Source organism: Thunnus thynnus, chromosome 21 (genome assembly GCF_963924715.1).
Source record: "Thunnus thynnus chromosome 21, fThuThy2.1, whole genome shotgun sequence".
In the NCBI taxonomy this organism is placed as follows: domain Eukaryota; kingdom Metazoa; phylum Chordata; class Actinopteri; order Scombriformes; family Scombridae; genus Thunnus; species Thunnus thynnus.
In genome coordinates, this window is record NC_089537.1 from 4057552 (window position 1) to 4079496 (window position 21945).

The 21945-nt window shown below is 37.7% G+C and overlaps 1 protein-coding gene across 1 annotated transcript in view; it reads left to right on the forward strand.

Annotated features, from left to right (window-relative positions):
* Nucleotides 1–17759, forward strand: part of LOC137173463 (gamma-aminobutyric acid receptor subunit rho-3-like) — a 34888-nt gene extending 17129 nt beyond the window's left edge. Inside the window, exons 3-10 of the mRNA XM_067578336.1 lie at nucleotides 6474–6541; nucleotides 9179–9402; nucleotides 10557–10639; nucleotides 10818–10955; nucleotides 11316–11468; nucleotides 12422–12483; nucleotides 14165–14296; nucleotides 15787–17759. Coding sequence (XP_067434437.1) covers nucleotides 6474–6541; nucleotides 9179–9402; nucleotides 10557–10639; nucleotides 10818–10955; nucleotides 11316–11468; nucleotides 12422–12483; nucleotides 14165–14296; nucleotides 15787–16089 — 1163 coding nt within the window. The 3' untranslated portion in view covers nucleotides 16090–17759. The remainder of the gene's footprint in view (nucleotides 1–6473; nucleotides 6542–9178; nucleotides 9403–10556; nucleotides 10640–10817; nucleotides 10956–11315; nucleotides 11469–12421; nucleotides 12484–14164; nucleotides 14297–15786) is intronic.
* The last annotated feature ends 4186 nt before the right edge of the window (nucleotides 17760–21945 follow it).

The window sequence follows — 21945 nt, forward strand, 5'->3', positions numbered from 1 at the left end:
AAGAACGTCTTTTTTTTTTCTTGCTGTCTTTGAGGTTGAAAGCAGGAATGTAACCTGGTAAACCACATCCAGACAGAGGTCGCAGACAAACCCAAAACCAGTGAGAGTGAGGCTGTGTGTGTGTGTCTATGCATACTAAACCAGCAGACATGGTTTTGGAGATTCACAGTTCAAAAGACACCGGCATTGTCTTGATTTTTACTTTTTTCTCTTTTGTATTTGAGTTTAATAAACTAAAATAATTTTTAAAAACCTGAAAACAGAAGTGTGCGCACACTCACAACCACAGATAATAAATCAATTTCTAATATGCCAATGACTACCTGTGATTACAGCAATACCAGAATTAACAAAATGTATGAACAAGCCACAGATAATCCTTACTAGCCATGTAGGTTAAAAAAAAGTGGGTTAAATCTGACAGAACAATGACACTTTTTAATCAAGCCAGTGTCATTTTTTGTCCACTCTAAAATATATCAAAACAACTATTAGCTGGATTGCCATGACATTTCCTACAAACATTAACAGTCATCAGATAATGAAGCCTGCTGCCTGGTGCTACCACGAGGTTGATATTTTAGGGTTTTGAGTGATATGTATTAACAACTATTCGATGGATTGACATGTAATTTGGTACACACATTCATATTCTCCTCACAATGAACTACAGTAACTCTAGTGATCCCTTAAAGGGGACATAACATGCTTTTTATGATTTTCTGTTAGTTATATACTGTTATGATGTTGGATGTCTATGCTAAAGTTACAGAACTTGAGGTTAACATATGTAGAAATGCTCCCTACAAGTCAAAAGCCAGGGCTTCAACCTGCTTTGAACACTTTGTTCAAAGCAGGTTGAAGGTTGAAGCAGCTTCTTTTTTTTATACCTTTGCCATTAAAGGGCCGTCCGCTCTGTAGCCATTGTAGGTTGCTAAGGTGGTTGCTAAGGTTGTTTCATGGGCTGCTCATGTTGCCCACTCTCATATTTCAGATTGAATTTGGGCTCAAATGGGTACAGATGTATTTGAGAAGTTGCCTTCACGAGTAAAGAATGAGAAAAAATAGTAAAATCCTGCTACTATTGTTTATTTGTGTAGCCTCTGGAGTCAGAGGAAGCCTCTTGAAGCTGACCAATCAGAACAGAGTGGGCCCATTGGGAGGCGGGCCTTAAAGAGACAGGAGATAAAACTGCCTGTTTCAGACAGAGGCTGAACTGAGGGGCTGCATAAAGGGCCAGTATAAGATAAATAAGGAGTTTTTAAACTGTAAATCATAGTGCTAATTAGCAAATGCTATCATGCTAACACACTAAACTAAGATAGTGACAAGGGCAAACATTATACCTGCAAAACATTAGTATGATAACAGCCATTATGAGCATTGTAGCAAACTGATGTTAGCATTTACTGTAGCTAAAATCATTGCTGCAATAAAGAGGGAGACTCTCAATGGACAACGGAGACAGTTGGAGGTGTCAGTAGGCTAGTTTTTGATTGCCTTGCTAGCTTGTCTAGTTGTACTGTAAAAGAAGGCAAAGTGAAGAAGAACAAAACACAACTGTCACTGGAAAATGAGTAAAACTGTTCTGTAAAGAGGAAAACATAGTTAAGTTTGTGAATCAACCTGCTTTATTTCTTTATTTTTTCACCTAATTTATCAGATTTTGAAAATCACATTTAAGGATTCTTCGGTTACTTTCCAGTTTCTGCATCATAGATTTATTAACATAATTTTCCTTCAAATTCTTGAATGTGTGGATCTTTTGCCAAGCAAAACATTTCCACCACCTCTGATCAGAATGTCTGCTCAGAGAAATAATAACATAATAAGAACATAATAACAAGGACACAGCTCAATGTCAATGAAGTAAAAACATAACAATAAGTTCCTGCCAAAATATGTCTGTTGTAACATTTTTAATTTAAAACTCATAAATCAATATTGGCAAACCCACAGTCACTGTGGTCTTTAAGAATAACGTATTGGCTCACACAGGAAGTCCAGGGCTTCCAATTCTCACACAATGACCATGAGCCTTTTCACACGCCAAACGTCCATTTTCTCACACAATGAAAAACAAATTCATAACTGATAATGTTGTGGTGTGAAAAGAGGACACTGACCAGTGACTGACTAGTGCAGATGGCTGTTTCTTGACTTAATCCAAGAGGTGATGTGGTGTCGAAATGCAGAAAATTTGTTCCAAATTACAAATTTTTTCCTAGGGCAGGACCGCGGTCCGCATCCACCAATTATGTATCTTTCCATGTTTGCTCCCTCATTATAAAACATAACCAGGCGCCTGTGCACATACATACTTATCCACGCACACACATAGCCTACATACTGTACTAAGCACACACATATGGAAAAGATGTTGGTTCATAAGGCCAGAGAGAGGTCAAGTGGGTCAATTTACCACAAATAATTCTCACCAAGGCAAGAGTCTCCTGTGCCAAAGTACAGCCTCGACAGAGCTGCTGGCATCGCTGTACACCTGTTTAGCTGTCTGGGTTACATTTAACAGTTCATTTAGCATTAAAATGACTATATTTCAACAAGTAGTTAGGACCTACTTTACATTTAAAATAGTCATTTTAATGCTGTTTGAACAACAACTTTGTGAAGCCTAGATCTTTCCCATTAGAAGCAAGCTCAGTGAATAAATTTGACAGAACTGGTTTTGCAGTTCTGTAACCTGACAGTCAGCCACTCTTGCAGTGCATTCCTTTCATTGTTAAGCTTTTAACATTGATTCCAATGAACAGCCTGGAAGTGTTTATGAGTTTAAGACGACTATGAAATCATTCCTCATGTTTGTGGTCGAGGCAGGAATGCGGGTTAAAATTAGCCAAGTAGATTTTTGGAAAAGAACAGGACCATCAAACATTGTTACGGGGTGGATAAATGTCCTGAAACTTCCCAAAGTTTGTTAAGTCATGATTACTTTGTGGAGGCAGAGCAGCAAACAGGGATTGAGTAGCTGTGATTGAAGTGTGGTTTTTTTTGGGGAGGGGGGATTTGAGCTGTTTAGCTATTTCTGCTCTGTTTGTGTGCACAAATCAGGTTGTTCAGGTTTAGCGGTTAAACAAGCTTAATCTGCTAATGAGGCGGATGCAGTGGGGGAGCGTGGAAGACAGATGTGGGTGGCTGCGGTGAGCTGGTGGTGAGGACAAAGGATGTTGTTACCAGTGTTTGACCAAAATGAGGTTTGAGAGCCGACACCGATGATAGGATTGAAGAGATGCTATCGAAGCTACTGAATTTTCATATCATTTTATACCAAATATTAACAAATATTCAGTATTTTCTCCAGATTTGTATTCTTTTAGGATGGAAAAAGATCTTGCAAAGACTGGAGATCTTGCAGCATCACTATTTACAAAAAAGGTGTCGTCCTGTTCTTGTATTTTTACAACTTAAAACAGCTACACAGTTTATACAGCTGCCCCACATCAACCACCTTCAACCACCAACTATCTGGACACAGCACTTTCAGCTGCTGGATGTTGGAGTATTTCTGTTTGGAAACCTGCAACCTGCATGAAATACAGTATAAAAGCAACAGCAGCAGCCTGGATAATTATACAAAGGCAGAAATTCACAGGTTTAACTTCTCCAACTGGCCTGAAATCAAATGTGAAAAACCAGTAAATAAAAGAGGAAGTCATGTTATACAGAAAAATGAAGGGTGAATAAATGTTTGTGTGAATTATAGAAAGGGAAGATAAATGGCCACAAGAATGCTGAGCTTTCAAGTTTCATTAGGAGTCATTAATAAAACCATCATGTTAGGAAAGTAGTTTAAACACACACACACAAAGGTCAATCATTTACTGCATACTGCAATTAGAAACTGAGTACAATCAGCCACCATCAGTAATCAATACAAACACACATTATTAGGCTGTAAACCATTAATCAAGCCAATAACTAACAGCAGTGAACATCAGACAGCCTTATTGTACTCTAGCTGTTCCCTGGAGTTTCCCTGGTGTCAAAATGTTAAAAATATACATACCAGTAGTTGAAATAAACTGCAGCTTCCTGTGCTCTCCGGGGAAAATATTTATGCCAAATCACCCTGCTGTAAAATCCAGCTAGAACCAGCTTCAAACTTTAGCTGGTCATTAGCTGGTCTTGCTGGATTTACCTGGTGGGCCAGTTTGTTCAAGCTGGTTTAACTGGTGATCAGCTGGTAGACCAGTTTTGTGTAGCTGGTTGAGAGGTGGAGCAGCCAGGTTGGTAGTGCTGGTGTAACTGGTCAGGTGGTTTCAGACCAGCATGGCCGTACTGGTGTAACTGGTCAGGTGGTTTCAGACCAGCATGGCCATGGAATTTTTTTGGTTGTTGCTTTAGACACAAACATAGTTAGACTTCAATCAAATGTCATAGAACATGCTGAGCAGGCTGAGCCAATAAGCGAGCTTTGTGGTGGCAAAAGGCCCCGTGGCCAACAGAGTGCCCCAACAAATGTAACATAAAAGAATAAAATAAAAGAAATACAACTCTCTATACTAAGCATAATAAGCATCGTGGTTATTCATTGAGTTGTTTAAGAAATATGACAAATTAACAATTCCTTACATGTCCACAAAAACACATACACATAAACATACACCCATGAAAGAGATAAAATTACATTAGAACGCAAACAATTCTACAAATAAATAAAAGCAGGCATGCACAGCTGCATTAAAAAAGTAGTGACAGCCATAGTGTTTAATGGCTATCGCAGCGGGAAACCAAACTAACTGTACAACCAAACTCATTTCACAGCTGAAAGGCAAACAGTTGACATTGTGTAGAAGCGTTAGTATTTCGTTTTGAATAATTAGCAGCATGTGTTAAAAAAAGGCACCAACACAGTACACCTGAGCTGACATCACACTAGCTTGCGGCATGACAGAAGTTAGTGCTACCAGTTAGCAAGCGAGCTAACTGCCAAACGATGGCGTTTACTTGCATCCCAGCTGTCAGTTTAACATGATGTGCAGCTGGTGAGCTTCCTAGCAGGACATTAAACTGCTGTAGATTTCACCAGCAGATTGGAGATGTGTTATGAAGTGCTCGCCATGTCGGTGCTGTTACCCGTTAGCCTCCTGCTAGCAGACTGCGCTCCGTCACGGAGCTGAACTGATAACATGCACTGTAGCACGATACAAACGATCTCTCTGGAAAGGCAGATTGTTGAGACATTTGAATCGTTCACAATCTAATATTGTCATATCCCCCATAACCCCTAATGTGTTGTTTCCAATATCAAAACTACAGTGTTTTATTGAATGTTCACAAGTTTAAAAAGAAAACAAAACAAAAGAACACAAGAACACAAGTTATCCAACTCCAGACACATACATGAACACACACACACATATAGTCAAATCTACACATAACCACACAATATATACATATATCAGTGTTGTTCACTTCACTTGTACTATTTATTTCATGGGTGCCGCACTGGCAGGACAGTCTGTCAGAGAGCTGCACTAATCATGAAGTAATTCTGTCGACTAATTTGTCATCCCATGATGAACAATATGTAATGCAGCCAATACAATCTGAATTAAAAACGGGCTTACCTTTATACAGGGATGAGCAGAGGCATATGTTTCCATGTCTTTCTTCATGTTGGATTCTTAGTGTGTTGTTGCAGTCCTTGTGAATTATGTGTATTGGGTGGTTTGTCTCAGCCAGCAGCTAAGTTTACAAGAATTTGCCAAATTTTAAGATACATGGCAAACTCACATAAACAGTTAGGCTGCATAATGACAGCGTTTGTGTTATTAGCTTAAACAGCACACTGTGGTTGTGTAAAACATAGCAACGGTGGATGGGACACTGCTGGCAAAGCAGGTGAAAATATCGCTTTTCTACATGTTTATGCTTGTTGAACAGGTGGTTTGATAAAGTACAGTAACGAGTGTAGTTGTCGTCAACTCGAGTAAAACATTATCTTTCACTTCACCTGGTTCACTGAGTCAACTCTGTCCTCCTCCACTGCTGTCTGCTCTGTGTTTCTATGTGTGTGTGTGTGTGTGTGTGTGTGAGACACAGAGGAGAGGACAATGTAATCCAGACAAAGTCTCGCTCAAGGAGAAGTCTCATTCTGAAATCTCGTGAGATTTGACTTGTAAAAATCAGCTAAATATTCAATCAAGTTCAACAGTTGTTGTCCCCATCAGTCACTTAGACACAAAAAGATGGGAAATAGGGTCCAGGTTGAAAAATACCTAAGTTTCCCTTTAAGGCTACAAACAACCCATAATGCAACACTCACTGTAGGAGCTGGTGTTACAGCGATACTCTCTCCATTCAAAAAGAATATCTGATCTGATCAACACATAATTGTTTAGTGCTCGAATAATAGATGAACCCCACTTTTTTAAATGTAATTTTTGGAATAAAACATTGTCTTATATTCAGGCCAGTATGGTAATGATGTTCTTCTTCTGTTGCTGTTTTAGGCGCAGCCATCCCAGTAGGCATTGATGTGCAGGTGGAGAGCATCGACAGCATCTCAGAGGTCAACATGGTGAGGACTCAGTTTGTCACATTATTCTAACTTTATTTCCAAACTAGTGGTTTCATGCAGCTTTGATGACATGAAAAACATCCACATCATGACTTTTTACACCTTTTCTATCTACTAGTGAATGCTCTGTGTAGTTTAATGGCAGAAAATGTACACAATTCAATCAATTAATGGTTAATTAATATAAGTAAGTTAACCTGTGTGAAAAAAACATGTCATAACATGTACGGTATGTTCATATATCTGTTAACATTAACAGTATGATTCTATGACTGGTCATTTTTTCACTTCTTTATTTTAGATCTTAAACTTTTAGTATTAAAAATAAGTTTGAATCTTCATTGAATAAGTGACACTTTTAAAAGTATTTTTCGTTCTTTGTGTGGCAAGATGTTTTAAAACAAACCTGATTTTTGGTAAAAAATTAAGACACAACAGTTGTGTTCTTACATATTTAAACCTGCCTTCAAAAGGTCAAAATCTGCACCTCTGGCAGGTTTTGTCCACTTAAAGATTTCAGAGGGTTTCAAAAAGGTTGTGGCGTCTTCTTCTGAATTAAGGTGAAGGCCGGCCTGACATCACTTCCTGTCGGTTCTCTTTATCTGGGCTCTGACCTCGCGATGGCTCTGCTTTCAACTCGACTGGCCACTTACAAGTGATTTACCAAGTTCCTCCAACCAAGAGAGATAAATGGTGGAGGGGAAGGCGTTGTTATAGCAGCCAGGACTGGAATGGTGAAAATCTGCATGTGGTCCGTCCCCCACTTTAGGCTTCAGTAATATTTTCTCCTCAGGCAGACTGCAGAAAAACGTCCATCTCATCCATCTCACACCAGATTCTAAATCTTTTAAGCTCCAAATACTTCCAAAATAAGAGTGACACCATGTTACAGACCCTGTTACAAAGAGAAGGTTTATAAGGTTTGAAAAGCTTTTATAGTAGGAGAGAACGGGGTAAATAGAGCCACCCCCTTTATCTAGGTAACCACCAGCAAAAGTAATCATGTGACCACAATTTAAGATAGTATAGTTCATCTTAATCAATCCATCTTGGACTCAAGCACATGGAGAGCAAGTGAATTCATCATGTTACTAAAGTTATCAGTCTTGTATCTTAATTAAAAAAGATAAGTTTTGGACATTATTACATGTTAATTTAAGTCAGTGTAAGCTGCAAAACAAGGTCATAAACTCAGCATAACTGTAGCTCTGAACCACTGTGTGAAACAGTTTTGTCAAAATGGAGGTTGGGGGGTAAAATGTGCCAATGATGTTGGGGCAATTCAGTCAATGGATCAATTTACCCCCAAAATTATTTTCTGATATTCTAGAGACCAGAGACCCTGTTCATGTTAATGTTTGATCACTGTTACAAGTGCTATAGTGTTGATGAATAAATACCTAATTGTTAACTAATGTTAAGTTTAAGCCACACACAAACAAGCTGTACATACAGACGGGTGACAAATTAAAGGAGAAGCCAACATAAAGTGTCTTAGCAAGGTATTGGACCACCAGAACAGCATTCGGTGTTTTGATGATGGTGGTGGAGAACGCTGTCTAACACATCAGTCCTAAATCTCCCATAGGTGTTCAGTTGGGTTGAGATCTGGTGACTGTTAAGGTCATAGCATATGATTCACATCATTTACATACTCATCAAACCATTCAGTGACCCCTTGTGCCCTGTGAATGAGGGCATTGTCATTGAAATGAAAACATATACACTTATGTTATTGTCTTAAGATTATGTTACACTGTAAGACTTTATGATCTCTGCTTCCTGTGTGAAAATGTTCCTAACTCTAAACACTGTAACTTTAGAGGGAATGTCCAGGGAGGAAAGGCAGATAAGGATTTGGCCTTCAACTCTTCATTCTCAACAGAGACTGAGAGACTGTGGCTGTATATGCAAGTACCAACACTGAACTTCATTCAATATCTCTTCAGCCTAGCAAACTGGGAGATCTGGACTTGCAAATATGTATTCTGGATATTGCAATAAAACTCTGAAAGACAACTTGCTCTCTGTGTCATCTTAAGTTTCCACTTCAGTCATCCTGGAAGAAACAACTCCCATCAAGGTAGAAATGTTTCATCATAGGATAAAAGTGATCACACAGAACACCTTTGTATTGATTAGCAGTGACCCTTCCCTCTAAGGGGACAAGTGGACCCAAACCATGCCAGCAAAATGCCCCCCACAGCCTAACAGAGCCACCAGACCCCCTCACTGTAGGGGTCAAACATTCAGACCTGGACCAGTTTTTCCTTTAATTTGTCACCTGTCTGTATACACAAAAGCACATTTACACACATATTCTCTCTGTATGTAACACACAGAGTGTCATTTTTATATCAGTATTTAATGGTAACACTATTTACCCATAGAGCACACAATTTACCCCATGGGTCATTGTTCTAAAACCATAATAATTAGATAACTTGTTTTAATTTCCATGGGTAGACAACAACCTGAGGTATATATAGTAACTATTATTTGAAAAAAATACACTTTCATTTTGCAGTAAAATCATCAAATGTAAAAAGTGGCTCATGTTACCCCGTTCTCCCCTATGTTTCCATAAATAAGGAGATTTGAAAATGATTCAGTTGTCTGGTATTATGTTTCCTAAAGGACTTCACCATGACTCTATACCTGCGTCACTACTGGAAAGACGAGCGGCTGGCGTTTCCATCTCGTAACAACCAGAGCAGGACGTTTGACTCACGGCTGGTGAAGAAGATCTGGGTTCCTGACGTGTTCTTCGTCCACTCCAAACGCTCCTTCATCCACGACACCACCATGGAGAACATCATGCTGCGGGTCTACCCCGACGGAAACATCCTCTACAGCGTCAGGTAGAGGACAGGTGTGGGTGGAGGTTAAAATATGGAGGTGATGGAGGTAGGCTACTGATGAAAGCAGACAGTCTGGAAAGCAAAGATTCTGCCAATGAAATATAAATAAGAACTTACAGGCACAAAAGGATGTTTTATCAGGTGTCCTCTTACAGTAATTTAACCCTTTGTTGTGTTATCTTAACAAAAGTGACAGTTGACTATCAGTAGTTGTAATGTTATGAACTGCAAAATGTATCCATCCCATAGTCTCATATTCAGCCCTTCAGGCAACTTTCTGCCTTATAGACATTTATTAGCGTTAGCTTATGCTGCGTTCATGTCATATCAGAGTTCATGTAATTAAGAGTTTCCAACCTGTAAATCGTGTTCTTGTCAACATCCAAACTGTAAATTAGCACTAGTTAAGTAAGGGTGTTTTCAAACCTGTGTTGTTAAGTCCAGTTGAATCTGACTCTGGTTTGTCGCCCCCCACTCTCCCCCCTGTCCCCCTCTCCCTCTCCCCCCCTCCCCTCCTGAGACCCTTTAGAGGAAGTGGTCTCTGTACGGTCGCAAACAAATTCCGGAGCGGTTTATTTGTGGTGGGAACATGATCCGATCTCCATCTGACCGAGTACAAGGTGTACTCATGTGTTTTGTAGCTGGAGAATGAATCAAGATCCAACCTGGACTAACAATAAAGAATGTTGCCCTCTTGATATTTGTGCAGATTGAAGCGTCTTCAGGATCAGTCTTCATGTGCGTTTTTACATTCTCACTCCCACCTCGGACACATCTGACCAATGAGAGGAGAGAACGTTCTCATCTGGCTTGTAGTGATGCTTTTTGGTTCGCTTGAAAAAGAAACTGAACCAAGATTCAGACCAGAGCAAACAAACTACAGGTTTAAAACACCCATAATTAACTGTCAACACTCACCAAGCATTGAGCCAAAGCTTAATAACAAAAACAAAAATATAATTCACATGTAAGACTTATAAACAGTAACTGAAACTGAATAAATTGAGAAAATAAGACAGAGAGAGAGAGAGAGAGGAGAGGACGGTTATGTTCAGGTTTCCATGGCAACAGCAAGAAAGGTCTATCCAGGACACAATGGATGAAGTCTGCAGGTGTAACTGTTATAAAAGCTGTATTTTGTGTGTGTGTTTTAGGGTCACTGTGACGGCTCTCTGCTCGATGGACTTCAGTAGCTTCCCTCTGGACACGCAGAACTGCTCGCTGGAGCTGGAGAGCTGTGAGAGACACACACACACACACACACACACACACACACACACATAACACATCATACTGTCATCAGTTCTATTAAATCATGAAGTAATTCGCAGAAACAAATGAGTGAGCGGAAGGATAACCTCCTCTTTCCTGTTTTCCGTGAAACTGAAAACCTCCTTCTCTCTTTTTCCAAACAGATGCGTATAATGAGAACGACCTGATGCTTTACTGGAAGAATGGGAACGACTCTCTGAGGACGGATGAGATCGTCTTGTCTCAGTTCTTCATCGAGCATTTCCAACCCTCCAGTGGCCTGGCTTTCTACAGTAGCACAGGTCTTTGTTTGTTTGTGTGTGTGTGTGTGTGTGTGTGTGTGTGTGTGTGTGTGTGTGTGTGTGTGTGTGTGTGTGTGTGGACTAACCTGTATTCACACTGAAAGGGCCGAGTTTTCTGTCTTCAGGAAGATGCAGGAAGCGGTTGACTGTTGAAATAAATCAGAGAGCTGAATGAAGTTTTAATCTTGAGCTTCACTCACAGAAAATCATAGTCGTCAATTTATTTATTTATGGAGCACATTTAAAGTGGATGGTTCACGCACATTTCCAGGCCTATATTTTTAATCATAGGCTCTACTGGAATATTTTTGTATGATTTACAGTTAAAAAAACACTTAACAGCCTGTGTGTCTCCGTCAGGTTGGTACAATCGTCTGTTCATCAACTTCATCCTGCGGAGGCACATCTTCTTCTTCATGCTGCAGACGTACTTTCCCACCATGCTGATGGTCGTTCTGTCCTGGGTCTCCTTCTGGATCGACAGGAGGGCCGTTCCCGCTCGAGTCTCTCTGGGTAACGCATACGTGAATATACACACATATACACAGATACAGATTTTGGGGGCAGGGGAAACAAATAGTGAACACAACACTGACATACCATCACCTTTTAAGTTGATATGTTGAACTTGTTAACAAACAGTCACTCTCTCTTAGTTCTGTTTTTACTCTCTACCAACTCCTGAGGAAAATATCTGGCTCTTTAGCTGCTAAATGCTCCACTATGTTCACCAGCTAGTCTACAGCTAACTGTGTCTGTTTGCAGTTTGGTGCTGAGCAGGTAGTGTACAGTGGCTTTTTACAGCTTTTTTCTCTGAAAACGACGCTATGAGATGCTGAGAGTGAACCAGAACAGTAAAGTTGCAACCGGACAGATAAACAATGAGCTGAAACTCACTATAAAGCTCCGTAAAGCCGAGAGAAGCTGCAGAGTCTCTGATAATTCTCTGTAGGTTCATCACTATGAGTCACAACCAACACATTACACACTATCATACAGTTAATTTCTAACCAACAAGTGTTTTTGCAGAGTGTAAATCCTACTTCTGTTCTAAATGATCACAACAGCATTAAATTAGGGTTAGATACCTTAAACAGGAATCTTTGGCTGCCTTGAGGTTTAGAAATCCATGTCTGTATGTTCTAAAGACACTTTAAATGTGATATTTTACTGCTCAGCTAGAAATATTGGGATTGTCAGAAAAATACAAACTTCCTGGTTGTTGAAAGCTGACATGAATAATATTTTTAAGTCAGATCAGTCAGATAATCTTTATAACTTCTACAGGACATCACAGTGTGAAGCGTTCTGACTGACATCGGTATCTACATTCTCGTTACTGGACAGATAAGCTGACCAGTTGACCAGTCTTCACAAAACTCACCCACCAAATGTCAGAGGTGATGTTATGTCTGAAAACAAGCGTGCTGTGATGTGAAACACACCTCTGCTTTCTCCTCCTGCAGGTATAACCACAGTGCTCACAATGTCCACCATCATCACAGGAGTGTCGTCCTCCATGCCGCAGGTAACAGCTGTGTGTGTGTATGTGTGTGTGTGCGTGTGTGTGTGTGTGTGTGTTTGTGTGGGTGCAGGAGGCCTTAAGGAAGCCCTCAGTGCATGTCTGCATGCTTATGTGGGCTCTCAAGGCTTGACCTGTTTGTTTTTAAGATCTAACTGATTACATTTAAAGCACTTCATACTATATTTCAGACATTTAACCCCCCCCCCCCCCGTGAGCCTGTATGTAGCTAGAGATCCTCAGATGTCTTTTGTCTTAAAACCAGAGCAGACAGAGTCTTTGTATTCAGGGCCCTGAAGCTCTGGAACGACCTGTTCAGGGAAATGAGGTCATAAACATCTTTCAAATCAATTTTTAAATGACTCATCCTGTTTTTACAGTATGCGAGTGTAACTTCATGAGTTTGTTTACTTGCCTTCACTTGAATTTTAGTTTTATGTCATTTCATTCATCTGTTAATCTGATTATAAGATTATAATTTGATAATTAGAAAAATATGTAAATGCACACAGCAAAAATAAACTACAATTTGACAAATGACATGACTCAGAAAAAAATCAACTGCTATAACTTCAATAACATCTGCCCTGTGCAGAGTCATTCTTATAGAAAGTGGAAACAATTTACGGTAAGAAGTACAAAAAAATAATAATAATTGGACATTATATGATGGATTACCTCAATTTAGTGGAGCACCTCCAAAATGTGTTATCTGTTATAATAATGGATGCCATCGTGAAGCTAATCAAGAGATCTATCTGTAAATACTTAAATTATGATGTAAAATCAACCAGAGTTTCTGCAGTGATATGAAATTAAATACAAGACTTTTCAAATAACACATATAATACAATTCAATACATTTTTCACAGTCAATCTATTCAGTAGAAACAATAAGACAATTAATTGTGTTTATTGGCATTTATATCACATTTTTGTCAACACTTCTCAGTTGCATACAACAATAATTCCTAGTAATATAAGCAATCAAATAACATGACTTGGACCCTAATAAGTGGCAGAAAATTGATGGATAGATTAACAAATTTTATAATGTTTTATTAATTTAAGTTTCTGCTGCAGTCGACACTTGTCCCCAGTGAGTAGATGAGCTTCCTGCTCCTGTAGCTGCAGCAGTAACAGTGTTTGCTGCAGGTCTGATGATGCCGACTGAGACTCCAACAAAAAAAGATTTAACGGTTTCCTGCAGCTCAATCTGCTGTCGCACCAGTCTCACTTGTGGTCTCCGCGCAGCCCACAAACACATAAAACTAATTTTACTGTCTGCACCATGCAAGAAAACAATATTCAAGATGTTTGTAAATGAAATTTTAAGCTTTTAAATACTGTCTCAGGCCTTTTTTGGAACTTAATTCAATACTTTTGAAGACTTTTCAAGACCTGCAGCCAAAGGGAGTCCACGTTTTGAATTTGTTTGGGATTCCCAGGAGGCTGAGGGGCCCTAAGAAGCTGCTCTGTGAGCTTAATTTGATGTATACTGCATTGTACTATACATATAACCTCCCCGTGTTTTATACAGTAGGATTGTTTCTTTTTGTAATTTTAATTAACTATAATCAGCTGAAATGTGCAACATCCACAAAGTTTACTCCCTTTTCACTTATTATTGTGAATATTTACAGATTTTTTTTTCCACCCATGACTTTGTTCGTGTATGTGCTTGCAGGTGTCATACGTGAAAGCGGTGGACATCTACCTGTGGACCAGCTTCCTGTTTGTCTTCCTGTCTGTGATCGAGTACGCGGCCGTGAACTACTGCACCACTCTGGAGGAGATGAGGAAGATGAAGAGGGGGAAGGTCAGCACAGGAGACAGGAGAGAATACTACACCTCATATCAACACAGAGAAGGAATCAGCTCTTACTTACACAACGTCTCACTCTAGTGGCCAATCAGAGGCATTACATCAGGTCAAACTATGGAGCACTTTAAATGCTGCCCTCCAGTAAACTTCACATTTCTAATTACTTTATACTTTTATTTCACATCACTGCTCTGATTCTGAAGCAGAATTGTAATGAAATACTTAAGAGGTGAGACAATTAGTTATTAGTGAGTCGACAGAATATTGATCTGCAGCTATTTTGATTGCTTATGAACAGATTCATTGTTTCAGTCATTATTCCAAGCAAAACACCAAACATTTGCTGGTTTCAGCTTCCCAAATGTGAGGATTTGAGAATTTTCCTTGTCTCGTATAATAAGAAATTGAGCATCTTTAGGATTTGGGCTGTTGGTCGGTTAAAATGAAATCTATTTTCTGATATTTTACAGGTAAAACAATTAATACATTAATTAAAAAAAGATCCACACATGGTCACCTGCACTTAATTTGATTAATTTATTCAGGACCTAAATAACGTGAGTACAAAGTGACCAATAGTAATAAACATGATTAGAATCTCGTCTGAGGATGTGTAAGATGCATAAATAAATTTCAGAGGTGTGTTTGAGATTTGGTAGATGCAGGAGTTGTGGGAGTGGAAAGTAGAGGATATCTATTGGCCTACACTTCCAATCTTAGCTTTAAAGGGGGCATATTATGCTTTTTTCAGGTTTTCTGTCATTTATAAACTGTTATGATCATGTCAATTATATATACTACACATGGTCAAAGTTCTAAAACTTGAGGTTAACGTATGTAGAAATGCAAAATGTCAAAAATCAAAAACCTGCTCTGAAGGCTCCGTTTGTGATGTTTTTTTTCTACCTTTCCAACGAGCAAATGCCCATAAACAACCATCTGTTCTGTAGCCTTGGTTGCTAAGGTTGTTGCTGAGGGTTTTCCATGTGTTGCTTGAGTTGTCTACTCTCATATTTCAGATTTCAGCTCAAACATGTACAGATGTATTTTAGAAGTTGACATTTGTGAGTAAAGTATGAGAAAAAGAAGTGAAATCTTGCTACTACTGTTTGTTTACGTAGCCTCCAGAGCCAGAGGATGCTTCCGGGAAATAAACCAATCAGAACAGAGTGGGGGCCATCAGGAGGGGGGCCTTAAAGAGACAGGAGCTGAAACGGCTTGTTTAAGACAGAGGCTGAACTGAGGGGCTGCATAAAGAGCCAGTATAAGATAAATAAGGAGTTTTTTAAACTGTAAATAATACAAAAATATTCCAGTTGAGCCTGGATTAAAAATATAGATCTGGAAATTTGCATGATATGTCCCCTTTAATCAAATCCTAACTGGCAGGGAGGCACATGTGACTATAATAATACACTCTGTATTAGAATATCAAACATTATCTTATCTGCCTCTGCTGAATACAGCTTTCTGTACCTTTTCAGCTCCCATCCACCTTTAATGCCAGCCAGGCAATGGCCTTCGACGGCTGTTTCCATGACAACGACATTGAGCTGACTCCATTCCCCCGGATGGCAGCAACCCCGACCTCTGAACCCCTCACTACACCGACCCAAAACCAAGACATCCGTCCCTTGGAGGGAACCCGCCTCCGCCGGCAGCGGTCTGTGCGTGAAAACGTAGACCTGCTGCTAAGCCACAGCTACATGATCGACTCGTACTCCCGCCTGGCCTTCCCTCTGTCCTACCTGCTCTTCAACATCATCTACTGGAGCCTGTACTCCTGATCCAGCACTACAAACTCTCCATCAACTTGTAACAGAGAGGATTCCTCCTCTCCATGGGGGCTCCAGACACTTCAGTGAATTAACTCTTGATCACACATGCAGCTCCAGATATATCAGTAATTATTTGCAAGAGAGATTCAGATAAAAGCACTAGAGTCACTCAGCCTGAGTAGGAACTCTGTACTTGTGCACAGTTTCCCCCTAACCCTTGTCTCACAGGAGTTGGTCGAGTCTGAGATTATATGAATGGAATCTAATCTCTTGTTTTTTAATAATATGTACATGTGAATCTTCTTTCTGTTCATCTAATAGAAGGTTAGTACACTTTTGTTTATACCTGTATCTTTTCCCATAAACCAAAGGGAAGTACTGAATTTGGATAAAATCTAATAAAAATGTGCTTTTTGAAAAATACCTTTCTCTTCTGATGACTGATATCAGTGGAGTCAACTGTACACATAATTATTTTTTTCTCATTTAATTTTTATCTTGTTCATGTAAAAGTGACATTATGTGTCGTAGTTGCCGCACCACTAAGGACACTGAGGTCACTCTTCTTATTGTGGATTTTAGAAGGTAATTTCACATGGTGCAATGTCCTGATATCGATTTTAAGTATTTTTTCTTCTTTTTAAGTAAAAATCTGAGTGTCCAATATTTCTGTTGTGAACAATTTAATATTGAACAAAAGAGGAACAAAGACAGCTGGGCAAAAACACTAAAATACAAAAATAAGGATTTTACATGTGGTATATGTACAGGTTAGCTATAAAACATAAAAGGATGTGTACCTGGATAAGAAAAGAAAGATATAGTCATATCATTCCAATTGTGCCCTTATAGTATGAGTTTGTGCTCCCTGTAACCTGACATATGATTTTTCATGAATAGCAATATGTACAACGTTATCCAACCATATGCTAAAAAAGTGGAAGTGTGGGAAAGCACCACAGCTGGAGAACAGATTTCTTTGCCGCTGCAAGATGGGCTAGAAGGAGTCTGCGCTGGGGGACTGATAGCTGCCTGAAGTAAGGAACTGTCATTAAGAAGAAATAGGGTTGGTGAGGGTATGATTATAGTGTTTAAAGCAGTGGATATGAAAACCTCCGTCCAAAATCTGGAAAAAGGCAGTCCCAAAGTGACACTGTCCCCACAGCTCTGATATTGCAGATGTGGCGGTACAGGTTATCAGTCTTCTTCATTTGGAGTTGTTGGTAAGTCCCGTGAATAAGCTTGAAGTCAATTAGCTGGTGGACTAAGTTTCTGGAAGAATATAAATGTGTTCCTCCAAACCTTATCCCACATGGATTATAGTGTCCAACATTTAACGAACTACATTCAAGTTGATCAAATTCAGTTGTTTTTTTTGTTTTTTTGGAAAAATGCTCAGGATTCTAATTGGATCATCCATCGGAACATCCACACTGTAAAAAAAAAAATCGTAAAAAAAATGGTAAAAAGTCTGGCAGCAAAAGTTGCCAAACACTTACCGTCAAATAACAGTAAAAAACCTTTAGTTATTCTACAGAGATTTATTTTAAAAATATGGATATTTACTTTGGACATTGTCAACATTTTTACAGTCCAACCATAATAAAATAAAAAGAAAATCTCATTATAAAACATTGCTAGAATGTTAAACAAATGTATAAATCTGCACAAAAAATGAAAAAGATTGCAGAACTACCTTAAAATTACCTCTTACTCTTTCATAGGATTATCCAATCCATCCACAAGAACTCCCCATCAAAGTACAGATTTCTGGATGTAAAACACAGTGAAAATAAGTAAAATTACATTCAAATTACCCTCCTTTAACACACATTAATGGTATCTTGAGAGCTTTAAGCTTTTATTTCACGTGATTATCCAATCTATTTACAGTAGATCCCTGGTAAATGTTGGTTTTATACTGTACAAAAAAATGAGATCATGTGATAATAGTTTACAAAACCATAATTTTAATAATCATTACTTTATATAAACATTATTTGACAGTAATTACAAGCAACTCTCCAATATATTTGCAGGCGTTTCCCATAAATGTATGGGGTATACATTATATAAACATTTTTGACAGTAATGAAAATCAACTCTCCAATATATTTACAGGCTTTTCCCATTAATGTATAGGGTTTACTTTATATAAACATTATGTGACAGTAACTGCAAGCAACTCCCCAATATATCTACAGATATTTCACCTTTATATATGGAGTTCTGAATGTACAAAAACCAGAAGGTCTATGTAAAAGAACCTTTATATCAACTTTGACACTGAATAAATATATACATTTTTCTATTGACATTTTACAATATTGTGCAATCCATCCAATACAGATCCCCATTTGAGATGTATGAGATTTCAAGATGTTTAATAACCAGAATATATCATAAAATTACCTTTTACTGCTTGCTTTACAAAGTAATTCTGTAGACATTGCCCAAGCCTAGTATACAGGTACATTTTATGTTTCAGATATGAAAGTTTATTATAGAATAAAGCTTATTTGGGTATTAAAAAATTACTACAAAATTAGTTTCACATTCATTGTATATGAATCAGCTCCAGACTTTATTCCGGATGGCATCACAAATTTGAGTCTTACGTCTCTGGTTTGTGGCTTTGGGAGAAAGTAGTTCATGTTCACAAATATCAGAAGTGGGAGTAAGTTACACATGTGCAAGTCACAAGCAAGTCTCAAGTCTTAACCTTAAAGGCTCACGCAAGTCTTAAATCACTGTGACTCTCACTGTGACTTGGACTCAAGTAAGCCAAGTCAAGTCAATGCTAATTGTCAAGCAAGAAAAGTCAATTAAGTCACAAGTCAGTCACCATGAAAGAAGCACTTAAAACACGAGAGAAAAGGTTACAATGGCAAGCCATATCATGAGAGAACTGCACATGTTAGTTAGTCTCTACAACTAGGGATGGCTATAGTTAGGATTCATAAATACAACTATTTGTGGTTCAGTTCATACCTTGTTTTTTTTTTTGAGGGGGGGGGGGGGTTAAATCAACTACAATTTGGAATGTCAACATAAAACTAAAGAACATCATGCAGGTTGATTAACTTTATAAATTAACTTCACATTAATTAACTATTTGAACAAAAATAAATAATCTGATCTAACATGTTTTCCAGGATCTAGGGTTCATAATTTTGTATTTTATGCAGTATTAATGTGTGTGAATGTTGGAGCAAGCTCCAAGATCTTAAAATCAGGAAGTGGTTCAGTGCCTCCATTTTGTCTCCTGGCCGCATGGTGGGTGAGTATGGTAGGTTACAACCTAAGCTAATCTATAACTCAAGAAACAATAAATAATGAACTTCAATACTTTTCTGTCTTGATTGAACCATAAATGACAGCAATGTGACTGGCTAAACAAACAAATGACAAGTACGGCAGGAAATACAAAGTTTAATGGAGACAAAATGGAGGTCTCACCCACTTTTTCACAGCCTCTAAAAACTATTCAGATGCTGCTATAGGCCTAGACTGCCGGCTTCCATTGACGCACTGAACTCCTCTCTCCTCCTCTCCATCTGTATGTATTCTTTTACCATTAATGCATGTTACTAACTTGACTTCTTCCCCGGAGTTCTTTGTGCTTTCTCATCCGCAGGAAACTCCATGGACCGCACTGACGTGGGGATGTCCTTCTCCTGCTGTTCCTGCTGTTGCTAGTCATGTATCTATTGTTATTGTTGTTGCTGTTGTTGTTCTGCTTCTCTGACCCACTGTGCACAGTATTGTAAATAACTTTGTAAATATATTTAACAGCCCAGTTTCTGTAGGGGTGGATGGCATTTTTTTTTTTACATCTTTCCTCCTGTTTCTGTTAAGTTAGGAGTCATGTCAGTGATTTGTATTTTTGTTTCTTTGTTTAAATAGGTCATTCTAGGTTCATTAGCTTTAGTTCCCTTTTGTTTGTTGTTTTGCTGTTAACTCACCCTGAAACCACAACTGTGAAATAAACATTTAAAGGCTGCAAAATCCCTTGTTGCTGCTTTTTTTTGTGGAGTGTCATTTTCATGTTGTGCCAGGTTACAACCTAAGCTAATGTTTTTTACCAGGAATTTACTGTAAATAGATGAGATAATCACATACAATTAAAGCCTAAAGCTCTCAAGATACCATTAATGGGTGTTAAAGGAGGATAATTTGAATATAATTTTACATAATTTTTTTGTGTTTTACATCCAGAAATGTGTGTTTTGATGGGGCAGTCTTAAGGATAAATTGGATAATTCTATGAATTTACAAAAGAATACTGTATAAAACAAGCCGTTATTTAAATTAGGTATTTCTGCAATGTTTTTAATTTTTTGTGCACATTTATACATTTATTTAACATTCTACCAATATTTTATATTTTTTTTGTTTTTATTTTACAACAGTTGGACTGTAAAAATGCAGATAATGCCTACAGTAAATATCTGTATTTTTAAAAAGAATTCTTTGTAGAATAACTAAAGGTTTTTTTTTTTTTTTTACCAATATTTGACGGTAATTGTTTTTTCACTTTTTTTAACTTTAAAAAAAAAAAAAATTTACACATTAAATTTAAAGTAAAAAATTAATTTTACATTACATTACATTCAGTAATAGGATGTGTATTATTTGTATTTTTACATAGAATTCAATGTAACGTAACATTCAAGACCATTAAATAATTGAAAAATCCTGTTAAAATAAACTATAATATTCCATTATATTAATTTACAGATTACAGCCTTTATTTTATGGTGAACATTTTTAATAAAAATAACTTACTGTGTTTTTATGGCATTTACACTTAATGTAGAAATAACAAAAACAACTGTAAAATAATACAGTAAGTTTCTGTGAAATAACTTTTTTTTTTTTACAGTGCAGGTTAACAAGGATAACAAATCTAGTCTACAAAGAGATTAGATTAGACCTCTGTCCTAAATTATGTTCTGACACTCATATAATCCAAGAAATGGAAGTTTAACGCTTGATGACATGCAACAGACACTTGTCCACTAAATTTTCTTTGAGTTGTGGACTGTTGGTCAGGACAAATCAAGACATTTAGGTCAGATCTTGGGTTTTTGGTAACAGTAATCCACATTTTTCACTCTTTTCTGACATCTTATAGACCCAATAACTAATCCATGAATTGAGAAAATAATCAACAAATTAACTGATAATGATAATCTTTATTCTTCGTAACACTGGCTTGTGCAGTGTATGTTGAGCTGCTGATTTAGTCTTGTTGTCAGTAATCATTTTAATATTTGTTGTTTTCATAGCTTATAGTTTGTGATCTTTATCTCTTCTAAATGTGTTGCTTGGTGTCCATCTGATGTTATTTCTAAAGGAAAGTTTATATTTGTTGAGAATATTGCTTTTATATGATTATTTTATTTAGACAGGCCATTCCCTGTAGTCACTCTCTGAATAAGAAGCACTATAAACAATATAATAAGAAAAACAAGAAATTCTAAGTTACATCTTGGGCTTTGGGTAACAGTAAGTGACATTTTTCACCCTTTTCTGACATATTATAGATCCAAAGAATAATTAATTAATTGAAGCAGAATAATTGATGCATGAATTTTCTATGGTAATTAAGTTAATTACTATAATTAAAACCACATACATGTAAATAGGTGGTCTTCAAGGTAAAATATTTCAATGATAAATTGATGTTAAATTCAACATAATGTATTCTGTAGTGATTCAGTTTCATATATTGTCATATATTCAGTTGCTTAAAAAAATAAAATAAAAATTACAACTATTTTGACCTTCCTAAACTTCCATACCCTGTAGAACTGACACATGACCTCAGTATTTCTAAAATCCTGATTACAGCCCTGCAGG